Here is a 15308-nt window from a genome sequence, read left to right on the forward strand (position 1 = left end):
ACTGACGATCGAATCTCGGGCAAGTAACATACCGAAGGACAAAGGGAATGACATACGGGATTATACGAATCCTTGGCACTGAGGTTCAAACGATAAGATCTTCGTAGAATATGTAGGATCCAATATGGGCATCCAGGTCCCGCTATTGGATATTGACCGAGGAGTCTCTCGGGTCATGTCTACATAGTTCTCGAACCCGCAGGGTCTGCACACTTAAGGTTCGACGTTGTTTTATGCGTATTTGAGTTATATGGTTGGTTACCGAATGTTGTTCGGAGTCCCGGATGAGATCACGGACGTCACGAGGGTTTCCGGAATGGTCCGGAAACGAAGATTGATATATAGGATGACCTCATTTGATTACCGGAAGGTTTTCGGACTTACCGGGAATGACGAATGGGTTCCGGGAGTTCACCGGGGGGGGGGGGGGCAACCCACCCCGGGGAAGCCCATAGGCTTTGGGGAGACACACCAGCCCTTAGTGGGCTGGTGGGACAGCCCCAAGGGGGCCTATGCGCCAAGAATAAGAAATCAAAGGAAAAGAAAAAAAAAAGGGAGGAAGTGGGAAGGGAGGGGGACTCCTCCCACCAAACCAAGTCCAACTCGGTTTGGGGGGGGGAGTCCTCCCCCCCTTGGCTCGGCCGACCCCTTGAGGGTCCCTTGGACCCCAAGGCAAGGCCCCCCTCCCTCCTCCTATATATATGGAGCAATTAGGGCTGATTTGAGACGACTTTCTCACGGCTGCCCGACCACATACCTCCATAGTTTCTCCTCTAGATCGCGTTTTTGCGGAGCTCGGGCGGAGCCCTGCTGAGACAAGATCATCACCAACCTCCGGAGCGTCGTCACGCTGCCGGAGAACTCTTCTACCTCTCCGTCTTTCTTGCTGGATCAAGAAGGCCGAGATCATCGTCGAGCTGTACGTGTCCTGAACGCGGAGGTGCCGTCCGTTCGGTACTAGATCGTGGGACTGATCGCGGGATTGTTCGCGGGGCGGATCGAGGGACGTGAGGACGTTCCACTACATCAACCGCGTTCTCTAACGCTTCTGCTGTACGATCTACAAGGGTACGTAGATCACTCATCCCCTCTCGTAGATGGACATCACCATGATAGGTCTTCGTGCGCGTAGGAAAATTTTTGTTTCCCTTGCGACGTTCCCCAACAGTGGCATCATGAGCTAGGTTCATGCGTAGATGTCTTCTCGAGTAGAACACAAAAGTTTTTGTGGGCGGTGATGTGCGTTTTGCTGCCCTCCTTAGTCTTTTCTTGATTCCGCGGTACTGTTGGATTGAAGCGGCTTGGACCGACATTACTCGTACGCTTACGAGAGACTGGTTTCATCGTTACGAGTAACCCCCTTTGCTCAAAGATGACTGGCAAGTGACGGTTTCTCCAACTTTAGTTGAATCGGATTTGACCGAGGAGGTCCTTGGATGAGGTTAAATAGCAACTCATATATCTCCTTGTGGTGTTTGCGTAAGTAAGATGCGATCCTACTAGATACCCTTGGTCACCACGTAAAACATGCAACAACAAAATTAGAGGACGTCTAACTTGTTTTTGCAGGGTATGATTGTGATGTGATATGGCCAACGATGTGATGTGATATATTGGATGTATGAGATGATCATGTTGTAATAGAAATATCGACTTGCACGTCGATGGTACGGCAACCGGTAGGAGCCATAGAGTTGTCTTTATACTAACATATGTGCTTGCAGATGCGTTTACTATTTTGCTAGGATGTAGCTTTAGTAGTAATAGCATAAGTAGCACGACAACCCCGATGGCAACACGTTGATGGATGATCATGGTGTGGCGCCGGTGACAAGAAGATCGTGCCGGTGCTTTGGTGATGGAGATCAAGAAGCACGTGATGATGGCCATATCATGTCACTTGTGAATTGCATGTGATGTTAATCCTTTTATGCACCTTATTTTGCTTAGAACGACGGTAGCATTATGAGGTGATCTTTCACTAAAATTTCAAGACGAAATTGTGTTCTCCCCGACTGTGCACCGTTGCTACAGTTCGTCGTTTTGAGACACCACGTGATGATCGGGTGTGATAGACTCAACGTTCACATACAACGGGTGCAAAACAGTTGCGCACGCGGAACACTCGGGTTAAGCTTGACGAGCCTAGCATGTGCAGACATGGCCTTGGAACACATGAGACCGAAAGGTCGATCATGAATCATATAGTTGATATGATTAGCATAGGGATGCTTACCACTGAAACTATACTCAACTCACGTGATGATCGGACTTGGGATAGTGTAAGTGGATCATGAACCACTCAAATGACTAGAGAGATGTACTTTTTGAGTGGGAGTTTAGCATATAATTTGATTAAGTTGAACTCTAATTATCTTGAACATAGTCTAAGTCCACTTTGAATATATTTGTGTTGTAGATCATGGCTCACGCAAGTGTCATCCTGAATTTTAATACGTTCCTAGAGAAAGCTAAGTTGAAAGATGATGGAAGCAACTTTGTAGACTGGGCTCGTAATCTTAAGCTAATCTTACAAGCTGGGAAGAAGGATTATGTCCTTAATGCTGCGCTAGGAGATGAACCACCCGCTACGGCTGATCAGGATGTTAAGAACGCTTGGTTAGCGCGTAAGGAGGACTACTCAATAGTTCAATGTGCAGTCTTGTATGGCTTAGAACCGGGACTTCAACGTCGCTTTGAGCGTCATGGAGCATTTGAGATGTTCCAGGAGTTGAAGTTTATCTTTCAGAAGAACGCCCGGATCGAGAGGTATGAGACCTCCGATAAATTCTATGCTTGCAAGATGGAGGAAAACTCGTATGTCAGTGAACATGTGCTCAAAATGTCTGGGTACTCAAACCGTCTAGCTGAACTAGGGATTGAACTCCCGCAAGAGGCTATCACTGACAGAATCCTTCAATCACTGCCGCCAAGCTATAAAGGCTTTGTGTTGAACTACAACATGCAAGGGATGAACAAGTCTCCCGGCGAGTTGTTTGCGATGCTGAAAGTCGCAGAGTCTGAACTCCGTAAAGAGCATCAAGTGTTGATGGTGAGCAAGACCACTAGTTTCAAGAGAAACGGCAAAGGCAAGAAGGGAAATTCGAAGAAGAGCGGCAAGCCTGTTGCCAATCCGCGGAAGAAACCCAAGGCTGGACCTAAGCCTGAAACAGAGTGCTTCTATTGCAAGGGTATGGGTCACTGGAAGCGCAATCGCCCCAAGTATCTGGCAGATAAGAAGGCGGGCAAAGAAAAATCAGGTATATTTGATATCCATGTTATTGATGTGTACTTAACCGGCTCTCGTAGTAGTGCCTGGGTATTCGATACCGGTTCTGTTGCTCACATTTGCAACTCGAAACAGGAACTGCGGAATAGACGAAGGCTGGCGAAAGACGAAGTGACGATGCGCGTAGGAAATGGTTCCAAGGTTGATGCAATCGCCGTCGGCACAGTGTCACTTCAGCTACCATCGGGATTAATGATGAACTTAAATCATTGTTATTTAGTGCCTGCGTTGAGCATGAACATTATATCTGGATCTTGTTTATTGCGAGACGGTTACTCTTTTAAGTCTGAGAATAATGGTTGTTCTATTTCTATGAGTAACATCTTTTATGGTCATGCACCGAATGTGAGAGGATTGTTCATATTGAATCTTGATAGCGATACGCATATACATAACATTGAGACCAAAAGAGTTAGAGTAAACAATGATAGCGCCATATTTTTGTGGCACTGCCGCTTGGGTCATATTGGTGTAAAGCGCATGAAAAAACTCCATGCTAATGGACTTTTGGAGTCACTTGACTTTGATTCACTTGACACGTGCGAACCATGCCTCATGGGCAAGATGACTAAGACTCCGTTCTCCGGAACAATGGAGCGTGCAAGTGACTTGTTGGAAATCATACATACCGATGTGTGTGGTCCAATGAGCGTGGAGGCACGCGGCGGATATCGTTATTTCCTCACCTTCACTGACGATTTAAGTAGATATGGTTATGTCTACTTGATGAAGCACAAGTCTGAAACATTTGAAAAGTTCAAGCAATTTCAGAGTGAAGTGGAAAATCATCGTAACAAGAAGATCAAGTTCCTACGGTCTGATCGTGGGGGTGAATATCTGAGTTTTGAGTTTGGTGCTCACTTAAGCAATGTGGAATTGTTTCGCAGTTAACACCGCCTGGAACACCTCAGCGTAATGGTGTGTCCGAACGTCGTAATCGTACTTTGTTAGAGATGGTGCGATCTATGATGTCTCTTACTGATTTGCCGTTATCATTTTGGGGTTATGCATTAGAAACAGTTGCATTCACTTTAAATAGGGCACCATCAAAATCCGTTGAGACGACACCATACGAACTGTGGTATGGCAAAAGGCCAAAGTTGTCGTTTCTTAAAGTTTGGGGATGTGATGCTTATGTCAAAAAGCTTCAGCCTGAAAAGCTGGAACCCAAAGCGGAAAAATGCGTCTTCATAGGTTACCCAAAAGAGACAGTTGGGTACTCCTTCTATCTCAAATCCGAGGGCAAAGTGTTTGTTGCTAAGAACGAAACTTTTCTCGAGAAGGAGTTTCTCTTGAGAGAATTGAGTGGGAGGAAGATAGAACTTGACGAGGTTGTCGAACCTCTCATCCCTCTGGATGGTGGCGCAGGGCAAGGGGAAACCTCTGTCGTTGCGACGCCGGTTGAGGAGGAAGTTAATGATGATGATCATGAAATTCCAGTTCAAGTTTCTGTTGAACCACGCAGGTCGACGAGATCACGCGCTGCTCCAAAGTGGTACGGTAATCCCGTCTTATCAATCATGTTGTTAGACAACAATGAACCTGCAAATTATGAAGAAGCAATGGTAGGCTCAGATTCCAATAAATGGCTAGAAGCCATGAAATCCGAGATAGGATCCATGTATGAGAACAAAGTGTGGACTTTGGAGATACTGCCTGAGGGCCGCAGGGCTATTCAGAACAAATGGATCTTTAAGAAGAAGACGGACGCTGACGGTAATGTGACCGTTTATAAAGCTCGACTTGTGGCAAAGGGTTTTTCACAAGTTCCAGGAGTTGACTACGATGAGACCTTCTCACCCGTAGTGATGCTTAAGTCCGTCAGAATCATGTTAGCAATAGCTGCATTTTTCGATTATGAAATCTGGCAGATGGATGTCAAAACGGCGTTCCTTAACGGTTTCCTTAAGGAAGAGTTGTATATGATGCAACCCGAAGGTTTTATCGATCCTAAAAATGCTGACAAGGTGTGCAAGCTCCAGCGATCCATTTATGGACTGGTGCAAGCATCTCGGAGTTGGAACAAACGCTTTGATGAGGTGATCAAAGCATTTGGGTTTATACAAGTGGTTGGAGAATCTTGTATTTACAAGAAAGTGAGTGGGAGCTCTGTGGCGTTTCTAATATTATATGTGGATGACATATTACTGATTGGAAACAACGTAGAGCTTTTGGAGAGCATAAAAGGTTACTTGAATAAAAGTTTCTCTATGAAGGACCTAGGAGAAGCTGCTTACATTCTAGGCATTAAGATCTATAGGGATAGATCAAAACGCCTGATAGGACTTTCACAAAGCACATACCTTGATAAAATTTTGAAGAGGTTCAAAATGGAACAGTCCAAGAAAGGGTTCTTGCCAGTTTTACAAGGTACGAGATTGAGTAAGACTCAGTGCCCAGCAACTGATGAAGATAGAGAGCATATGCGCTCCGTCCCCTATGCTTCAGCCATAGGTTCTATCATGTATGCGATGTTGTGCACTAGACCGGATGTTAGCCTGGCCATAAGTATGGCAGGTAGGTTTCAGAGTAATCCAGGAGTGGATCACTGGACAGCGGTCAAGAATATCCTGAAGTACCTAAAAAGGACTAAGGAGATGTTTCTCGTATATGGAGGTGACGAAGAGCTCGTCGTAAAAGGTTACGTCGATGCAAGCTTTGACACAGATCCGGACGACTCTAAGTCGCAAACCGGATACGTATTTATTCTTAATGGGGGTGCAGTAAGCTGGTGCAGTTCCAAGCAAAGCGTCGTGGCAGATTCTACATGTGAAGCAGAGTACATGGCTGCCTCGGAGGCGGCTAAGGAGGGTGTCTGGATGAAGCAGTTCATGACGGATCTTGGAGTGGTGCCAAGTGCACTGGATCCAATAACCTTGTTCTGTGACAACACTGGTGCCATTGCCTTAGCAAAGGAACCAAGGTTTCACAAGAAGACCAGACACATCAAACGACGCTTCAACCTCATCCGCGACTACGTCGAGGAGGAGGACGTAAATATATGCAAAGTGCACACGGATCTGAATGTAGCAGACCCGCTGACTAAACCTCTTCCACGGCCAAAACATGATCGACACCAGAACTGTATGGGTGTTAGATTTATTACAATGTAATTCACATGGTGATGTGAGGGCTAGATTATTGACTCTAGTGCAAGTGGGAGACTGTTGGAATTATGCCCTAGAGGCAATAATAAATGTATAGTTATTATTATAATTCCTGTATCAAGATAATAGTTTATTATCCATGCTATAATTGTATTGAATGAAGACTCATTTACATGTGTGGATACATAGACAAAACACCGTCCCTAGCATGCCTCTAGTTGGCTAGCCAGTTGATCGATGATAGTCAGTGTCTTCTGATTATGAACAAGGTGTTGTTGCTTGATAACTGGATCACGTCATTGGGAGAATCACGTGATGGACTAGACCCAAACTAATAGACGTAGCATGTTGATCGTGTCATTTTGTTGCTACTGTTTTTCTGCGTGTCAAGTATTTGTTCCTATGACCATGAGATCATATAACTCACTGACACCGGAGGAATGCTTTGTGTGTATCAAACGTCGCAACGTAACTGGGTGACTATAAAGATGCTCTACAGGTATCTCCGAAGGTGTTAGTTGAGTTAGTATGGATCAAGACTGGGATTTGTCACTCCGTATGACGGAGAGGTATCTCGGGGCCCACTCGGTAATACAACATCACACACAAGCCTTGCAAGCAATGTAACTTAGTGTAAGTTGCGGGATCTTGTATTACGGAACGAGTAAAGAGACTTGCCGGTAAACGAGATTGAAATAGGTATGCGGATACTGACGATCGAATCTCGGGCAAGTAACATACCGAAGGACAAAGGGAATGACATACGGGATTATACGAATCCTTGGCACTGAGGTTCAAACGATAAGATCTTCGTAGAATATGTAGGATCCAATATGGGCATCCAGGTCCCGCTATTGGATATTGACCGAGGAGTCTCTCGGGTCATGTCTACATAGTTCTCGAACCCGCAGGGCCTGCACACTTAAGGTTCGACGTTGTTTTATGCGTATTTGAGTTATATGGTTGGTTACCGAATGTTGTTCGGAGTCCCGGATGAGATCACGGACGTCACGAGGGTTTCCGGAATGGTCCGGAAACGAATATTGATATATAGGATGACCTCATTTGATTATCGGAAGGTTTTCGGAGTTACCGGGAATGTACCGGGAATGACGAATGGGTTCCGGGAGTTCACCGGGGGGGGCAACCCACCCCGGGGAAGCCCATAGGCTTTGGGGAGACACACCAGCCCCTAGTGGGCTGGTGGGACAGCCCCAAGGGGGCCTATGCGCCAAGAATAAGAAATCAAAGGAAAAGAAAAAAAAAGAGGGAGGAAGTGGGAAGGGAGGGGGACTCCTCCCACCAAACCAAGTCCAACTCGGTTTGGGGGGGGGAGTCCTCCCCCCCTTGGCTCGGCCGACCCCTTGAGGGTCCCTTGGACCCCAAGGCAAGGCCCCCCTCCCTCCTCCTATATATATGGAGCAATTAGGGCTGATTTGAGACGACTTTCTCACGGCTGCCCGACCACATACCTCCATAGTTTCTCCTCTAGATCGCGTTTTTGCGGAGCTCGGGCGGAGCCCTGCTGAGACAAGATCATCACCAACCTCCGAAGCGCCGTCACGCTACCGGAGAACTCTTCTACCTCTCCATCTCTCTTGCTGGATCAAGAAGGCCGAGATCATCGTCGAGCTATACGTGTGCTGAACGCGGGGGTGCCGTCCGTTCAGTACTAGATCGTGGGACTGATCGCGGGATTGTTCGCGGGGCGGATCGAGGGACGTGAGGACGTTCCACTACATCAACCGCGTTCTCTAACGCTTCTGCAGTACGATCTACAAGGGTACGTAGATCACTCATCCCCTCTCGTAGATGGACATCACCATGATAGGTCTTCGTGCGCGTAGGAAAATTTTTGTTTCCCTTGCGACGTTCCCCAACAGGTACACTATATATTCAAATCATTTATACTATGGGCGGGAAATGGAGCCGGGAAAATAGCTAAGGTTGAAAAAGAATCTCATGCACCTATTGGCTTAGCCAAGACCAATAAGTCAGGAACTAATTGGCCTAGCCAAGACCGATTAGTCCCTGCCATGCATCCACATGTAGGTTGATAGGCATGTCGGCCTAGCCAAGGCCGACTGGGACTAATTGGTCTTGGCTAGGCCGATTAGTCCCTGTCGACCACGCCTAAGCCTAGGCAGGTATATTTTTGAAAAATTTCAAATTTAAGCATTATTTTTCGAAAAGAATAAAAAAATGCAATACTGCGACTATGAAGGAGCCTTATCAAGCGGTTGCTACAAGGCAGATGACTTTAAATCGTTCGAGGGAGTGTGATGCCAGACTACCTCCTTCCGACCAGGTCCTGGAGCTGCCACAGAGCGGGCACAGATCATTGTCAAGGGTTGGGGTCGCTCGCCATGGCGGGAGAAGGGTGACATCCATTGGTAGTTTGCGGCCTCCATCACAAGCAATAACCGAGAAGCTCGAGCATGACGGAATGGAGTGGATCCAGACGTCGCCTATGAGGAGCATCTCCACCCACGAACTGGCCCAAGAACGCCGCCACCACCTACCGCTCTAAGATGTTGTGACCGCCACCGTCGTCACCCCCTACTCCGCAATGCCGATATGACCGCCATGCTAGTTTGTAGGCGCGTTGCGTTTTTCCTCGAAGAGGAAGGGATTGATGTAGTAGAATGACAACAAGTATTTCTCTCGGTGAGAATCAAGGTTTATCGAACCAATAGGATAAGCACGTAATCAACCGTCGACGGTACCTGCACAAACAAAAGCAAATACTTGCACTCAACGCGGGCAAGAGGGTTGTTAATTCCCTTACACACTCGTTAATTGCAAAGTAAATTAAAAGTAAATAAAATATAGCAAGGTAAATAGTGTTCTAGTAAATATGAGGAATAGACGGGGGCATTCTTTTCATTAGAAGCATCTCTCTCAAGAACATAGCATACGCTGGGTAAATAAATTATTATTGGACAATTGATAGAAAAACACATAGATGTGATGTTATGCATGGCATGATCCTGTACATAGGTATTACGTCCGTGACAAGTAGACCGACTCCTGCCTGCATCTACTACTATTACTCCATCAATCGACCGCTATCCCGCATGCATCTATGTGAGCACAAATAATGGATTGGTCCATAAAAAGATGAAAAAACAAAAACATAGGAAAAAAAAGAAAAAGACCGCACACGTCAAATTGGTCAACCAACTTGCATTATAGTTGATGTTTTGATTAGATTTGATTTGATTGAGTTAATACTTGTTCGGGGAAAGTGTCGATTCGGTTGGATTTTATTTCGGAATAGTGTCGAGTCAAATAGTATGTTGAGCAAAAAATAATAGATCGGTCATAGAAAAAATGAAAGAGCAAAAAATAAAATAAAAGAACAAAAAAAAGGGAAAACGCTCATACGCGTCAAATGGGCCGGCAAACTTTGATTATAGTTGATGTTTCAATAAGATTTGGTTTGATTTCATTATGAGTAGGAGAAGGCAAGTAAAGTATAGATTTAGTTGAGCTCTTATTATGACGTTGTTTTAGAACAGTGCCAATTTAACTGAGTTAATGCATGCGTCAAATGGGCCGATCACTTGTCTGCACTTCAGCAAAAGAATGCATGTATGACACTTGTGGGCATAATATATGGTTGATGGGAGGTGAGGTGAGGCCAGACTACCAACTTACCCTTTGTTACACGTAATACTATAATCTAAAAACAACATTTTGAGTTGATTATCATCGTGCAGAATCATCAAATAACTATAACTAAGATAGCTACGATGCATCTGATATTTATGGAAACACGATCAAACCCATTTGTTGTATTTGTTGTATGCACGATCTTGAAAGCATAATTCCTACTTGTACATCTTCAATGGTTGTGAAAAATGCTGCTTTGGCGGTTCCAAGGGCAGACGCAATGCCGGTAGAACCCCTAAACTTGCACATACGTACTCAGAGTGTTATAATGCAGTCCAAGTAGAAGTAGGTTTAAAACTCTCGATGGCGTGCTGTTTTGTGTAGACACATCTCTACCGCTGAGATATCATAATTGTAGACCGATAAATATCCACCATCCTTTTTATTGATTAAGCAATATACAATAGACAATAATTTTATTTATAAGTACATTTAAACCCATTTTTATTACAAGGACATCTTATTGAAAATTGCGGTGGTATGATGGACTACTCTGTTCTTGCAACAGTGCAATTCAGCAACCTTGTCCATGACTCCATGTATCGCATTCAGACGTAGGCAGCTCATTTAAGAGCTAGCTGTTGTAGGCAGACTGCTTACTATGGTGTTGAGCCAATCTTGAGCAATGTGGTGGTAAGCTGCCTCCGTCAGGTGGACACCATCCCAGAATAGATGAGTGGACGGATCCTCGCACGTCGTCGCGGCTTCGTCGCCACAAGCGACCGAGAGGTTGTAGTGGTACCTCCCACGTCCTCCACAGCAAACTTTAAGAGCATCGTCTTTTTTAATCCCTGCAACCACCGCATAACTGAACTCATCAACTTGCACAATGTTCACCACCCCTCTATTTTCATAACTGAACTCATCAAGATTTGCGCTTAACAATGAATCCAAAAAGGTGTGCAATATGTTTGGACAAAACTCAACGCGAAATGAATCTCAGGGCACTTCCAACAATGAAGAACATATACATAGAATGATACCGACCGAATTTTTCAGGCGACTTGACCATCTCCATAACGTGGTTGAACAGGTCGGTGTGGATGATGGTCACATCGGGGTGCTCCGCCCGCAGCTTCTGGACAGCGTCTCGCAACAGAGAGTTGTGGAGCTTCACGATCTCGTTGGGCTCCTTGAGACAACCGGTGGTGGCGTCGTACTCCGAAGCATCGGCGTCCTCGAAGGTGACGAGAACCGGCGGCGCGCATCCAGACGGGATCATGCCAGGGACAACAAGAGTCTTGGCCCCATGCTCGATCACTCTCTGCTTGTTGCATTAGTTTTCATGATGTTAACATGCATGTACGCAGATTGAAAACAGCTGGAGTGACATGATGAGCATGATGAGTCAAGTAGTCTTGCCTGGGCACCCATGGAGATGGTCTGGATGAGATCTGGCACGAATGCTCTGATTTCTTGCATGCTCTTCTTCCCAAACGAGTATTGGTAGTCGTTGATCCCGAACTCACCCACGAAGAAGAGTGATCTGCCAAAGAAATCCTTGCACTCTGCAGTGAAGCATTTCTCCTCTTGATTATGTGTACGCACATCAAGTGTTCGGTTAATGGTACAACGGTTGGAAGAATATATCATTACCATGTGTAGTCATCAAATTCACAATTCAACTCATTATATTTCAACTTATGTTGACATATTCACTATAGTGATTTATCTTTTTCAAATCATTTTTTTCTCTACACTTTGCGTTCATAACGTTTAACCAGTAGAGATATGTTCATAACGTTTGATATTTATCCATAAGATCTTGAATCCAACGCTGGCCTAGAGTAGTGACCATAATAAGTTCATCATGTTTAACCAGTACTTCTCCAAACTAGGGTGGCGGCCGTTGCATATTATTTTATGCGCATTTCCAGTTCAATTCGTTGTGTGAAGCTAAGTAAATATATATATAACCTTGGTCCGTTTGGCACAAGTAAGGCTTGAGCTCCTCGAACCAGCCAAGCTGCACTTCGAGGCTGATGTTGAGGGGGAACGGGTTGGCACCGGGAGGGTCCCCGATGTGGAAGAAACTGGAGTTGAGAGCTGTGGCGCTGCCGACAGCGAAGTTGGCGCCCTGCCGGAAGCTCCCCTTGTGCGACAGGTATGGTGGCACGAGAGGCAAGCCTAGGCCTTGAGCTGGAAATCATACGTTGATCACCTTGAAATACACATATATAGGCAGGGAGAGGGAGGCTACTGATGATCACAGATTAATTACCAATGAAGTCTATGATGAGGCGGCCGTTGCAGTTGCGACCAGTGGGGCGACCGCCGAAGAAGGTCATGCCGTAGGGAGGGCGCATCACAACGTCAAAGATGTTGTACCAGCCGAAGACGACGGGGTTGTTGCCAGTGTCCGTGAAGGAGTCACCAAAGGCGAAGATGGAGTCGAACGGCCCGCCACCGCGGAGGTAGGCCGCCTCAGCCGACGGGAGCAAAATGGCAAGCGCCGCCGCCATGAAGGCTGCCGCCACCAATATTCCACGACTACCCATCTTGAGCCCTCAGCTCGGTGTACGTCCTTAGTGATGATGATGATGAGCTATGTATTTATAAGGAAGTCTCCACCGAGCGCGCGCATGCGTCGTCGTATTTCGCACGCGCTGGATGAGCAGGTTCACATCTTTGTCGCGCCATCTCATCCATTGTTGGCTTTGCATCGCTTTCAAAGTTTCAATGCACTTAGAGCGATACCCTCATAGAATCTGTAGATTAATTGCCGTCTCATATATGAGGAACCTAACATGTATTATATGAGTAGCATGTGTAGTTTTTTGTCCCCGTCTATATGGGGTACAACGTCATCATCAAGAGATAAAGCACTCCATTTGCATATAATTGCACCATCAACAATGGATCGGGATAAAATTAATAGGATGGCTGGCCTATACATATTACTCCCTCTGTACCTAAATAATTATACTTGGAAAGAAATGGACTAGTTCTCCCCAACTACAATTATTTTGAAACGAAGGGAATATATACCATACACATATTACTACAACTGTTTAATATCAACAAAGATGGCTCTTTAAAAGAAATAATGATAACTAAAGATAAATTTAAATTTATTATAAAGCATAGTGTGAGCCATTTGGGCATATTATCTTTTGAACTAAAAATTCAGCAGGAAGTAGGCTCCTTAATTTTTTACAAGAACAAACATGGTATCCATCCAATTTGAGAGGGGTACGTCGAACTTTCCTTATATATTGGGTAGAGATGTGTTTAAAGCTTTCCATTTAGTTGTGCAATTTAGGATATGTATCATTTTAATGTATACAAATGTAATTCCCTCCATTGTCCTACTGTTAGATGATATTTGGTTCATGTCCTCGTGTACGCCTTGGCTAGATTGCTGGTCTATTGTTTCTGTATGATGCAATTTTTTGGCTCATGGACAGCAATGAGCATTTGAAAGTTAAGTTGAGTAAAAACATTTGTTAAATAAACACCTCTAGAATTGGCAAGCATCAATATCAATATGTCAACAAAAAAGAAGGATGTGAAAGATTGATATAAAATCACAGTTATCCAGCCATTGGATCAATGTGGAAGCATTCTCATCTTCGCCTCGCCTTATTTAGCCAAACCACATACCATGTTACTTGACAACCATAAAACTAAGATCAAACGCAGCGACAAGAAAACATTCTCATCTTGGAGTTGTGTCCAGTGCACTGGATCCAATGACTCTGTTATGTGACAACACTGGTGCCCTTGCTCTAGCCAAGGAACCAAGGTTTCACAAGAGGACGAGACACATAAAGCAACGCTTCAATTCCATCCGCGATTACATCAAAGAAGAGGACATAAATATTTGCAAAGTGCACACGGATCTGAATGTTGCAGACCCGTTGACTAAGCCTCTTCCATGAGTAAAACATGATCAACACCAGAACTGTATGGGTGTTACATTCGTTACATTGTAAATCACATACTGATGTGAGCTAGATTATTGACTCTAGTGCAAGTGAGAGACTGTTGGAAATATGCCCTAGAGTAAATAATAAAATAGTTATTATTATATTTCCTTGTTCAAGATAATCGTTTATTATCCATGCTAGAATTATATTGAATGGAAACTCATATACAAGTGTGGATATATAGACAACACACTATCCCTAATAAGCATCTAGTTGACAAGCTCGTTGATCAAAGATGGTTAAGGTCTCCTAGCCATAGACAAGGGTTGTCGCTTCATAACGGGATCACACATTAGGAGAATGATGTGATGGACAAGACCCAAACTACGAACGTAGCATGTGATCGTGTCGTTTTATTGCTACTATTTTTCTGCATGTCACGTATATGTTCCTATGACCATGAGATCATGTAACTCACTGACACCGGAACAATACCTTGTGTGTATCAAACGTCGCAACGTAACTTGGTGACTATAAAGGTGTTCCATAGGTATCTCTGAAGGTGTCTGTTGAGTTAGCATGAATCAAGATTGGGATTTGTCACTTCGTATGACGGCGAGGTATCTCTGGGCCCACTCGGTAATACAACATCACAACAAGCCTTGCAAGCAATGTGACTAAAGAGTTAGCCACGGGATTTTGTATTACAGAACGAGTAAAGAGACTTGCCGGTAACGAGGTTCAAATAGGTATAGAGATACCGACGATCGAATCTCAGGCAAGTAACATACCTAAGGACAAAGGGAATGTTATACGGGATTAACTGAATCCTTGACATAGAGGTTCAACCGATTAAGATCTTTGTATAATATGTAGGATCCAATATGTACATCCAGGCCCCCACTATTGGATATTGACCGAACAGTGTCTCGGTCATGTCTACATAGTTCTCAAACCCGCAGGGTCTGCACACTTAAGGTTCGGTGACGTTTCAGTATAGTTGAATTATGTATGTTGGTGACCGAATGTTGTTCGGAGTCCCGAGTGAGATCCCGGACGTCATGAGGAGTTCCAGAATGGTCCGGATATGAAGATTGATATATTGGAAGGGTACATTTGGCTTCCGGAAGGATTTCAGACATTACCAAGAAAGTACCGGGAGTGACGAATGAGTTCCGGCGTTCCACCGGGATGGGCCACCTACCCGGAGAGGGACCAAATATGCCCAAGGGTGGCGCACCAGCCCCTGGTGGGCTGGGAGGCTAGCCCAAGTGGGCCTATTTCGGCCGAAGTGCAAAAGAGAGAGAGGTGGGACAAACCTACTAGCAAGAGGACTCCTCCTCCACCAAACCCAATTGAAGGAGGACT

The 15308-nt window shown here is 45.1% G+C and overlaps 1 protein-coding gene across 1 annotated transcript; it reads right to left on the reverse strand.

Moving 5' to 3' along the window:
* Positions 1-10436: 10436 nt before the first annotated feature.
* On the reverse strand, positions 10437-12590 carry LOC123410724 (GDSL esterase/lipase At5g45910-like). Its single transcript, XM_045103661.1, has 5 exons — positions 12293-12590; positions 11989-12210; positions 11434-11579; positions 11059-11335; positions 10437-10862 (listed from the first exon to the last, which is right to left on the reverse strand). Exons 1-5 carry the CDS (start codon positions 12567-12569, stop codon positions 10639-10641), a joined length of 1146 nt encoding a protein of 381 aa, XP_044959596.1. The 5' UTR covers positions 12570-12590; the 3' UTR covers positions 10437-10638.
* Positions 12591-15308: the final 2718 nt, after the last annotated feature.

The sequence above is a fragment of the Hordeum vulgare genome, chromosome 7H, assembly GCF_904849725.1.
Source record: "Hordeum vulgare subsp. vulgare chromosome 7H, MorexV3_pseudomolecules_assembly, whole genome shotgun sequence".
Classification (NCBI taxonomy): domain Eukaryota; kingdom Viridiplantae; phylum Streptophyta; class Magnoliopsida; order Poales; family Poaceae; genus Hordeum; species Hordeum vulgare.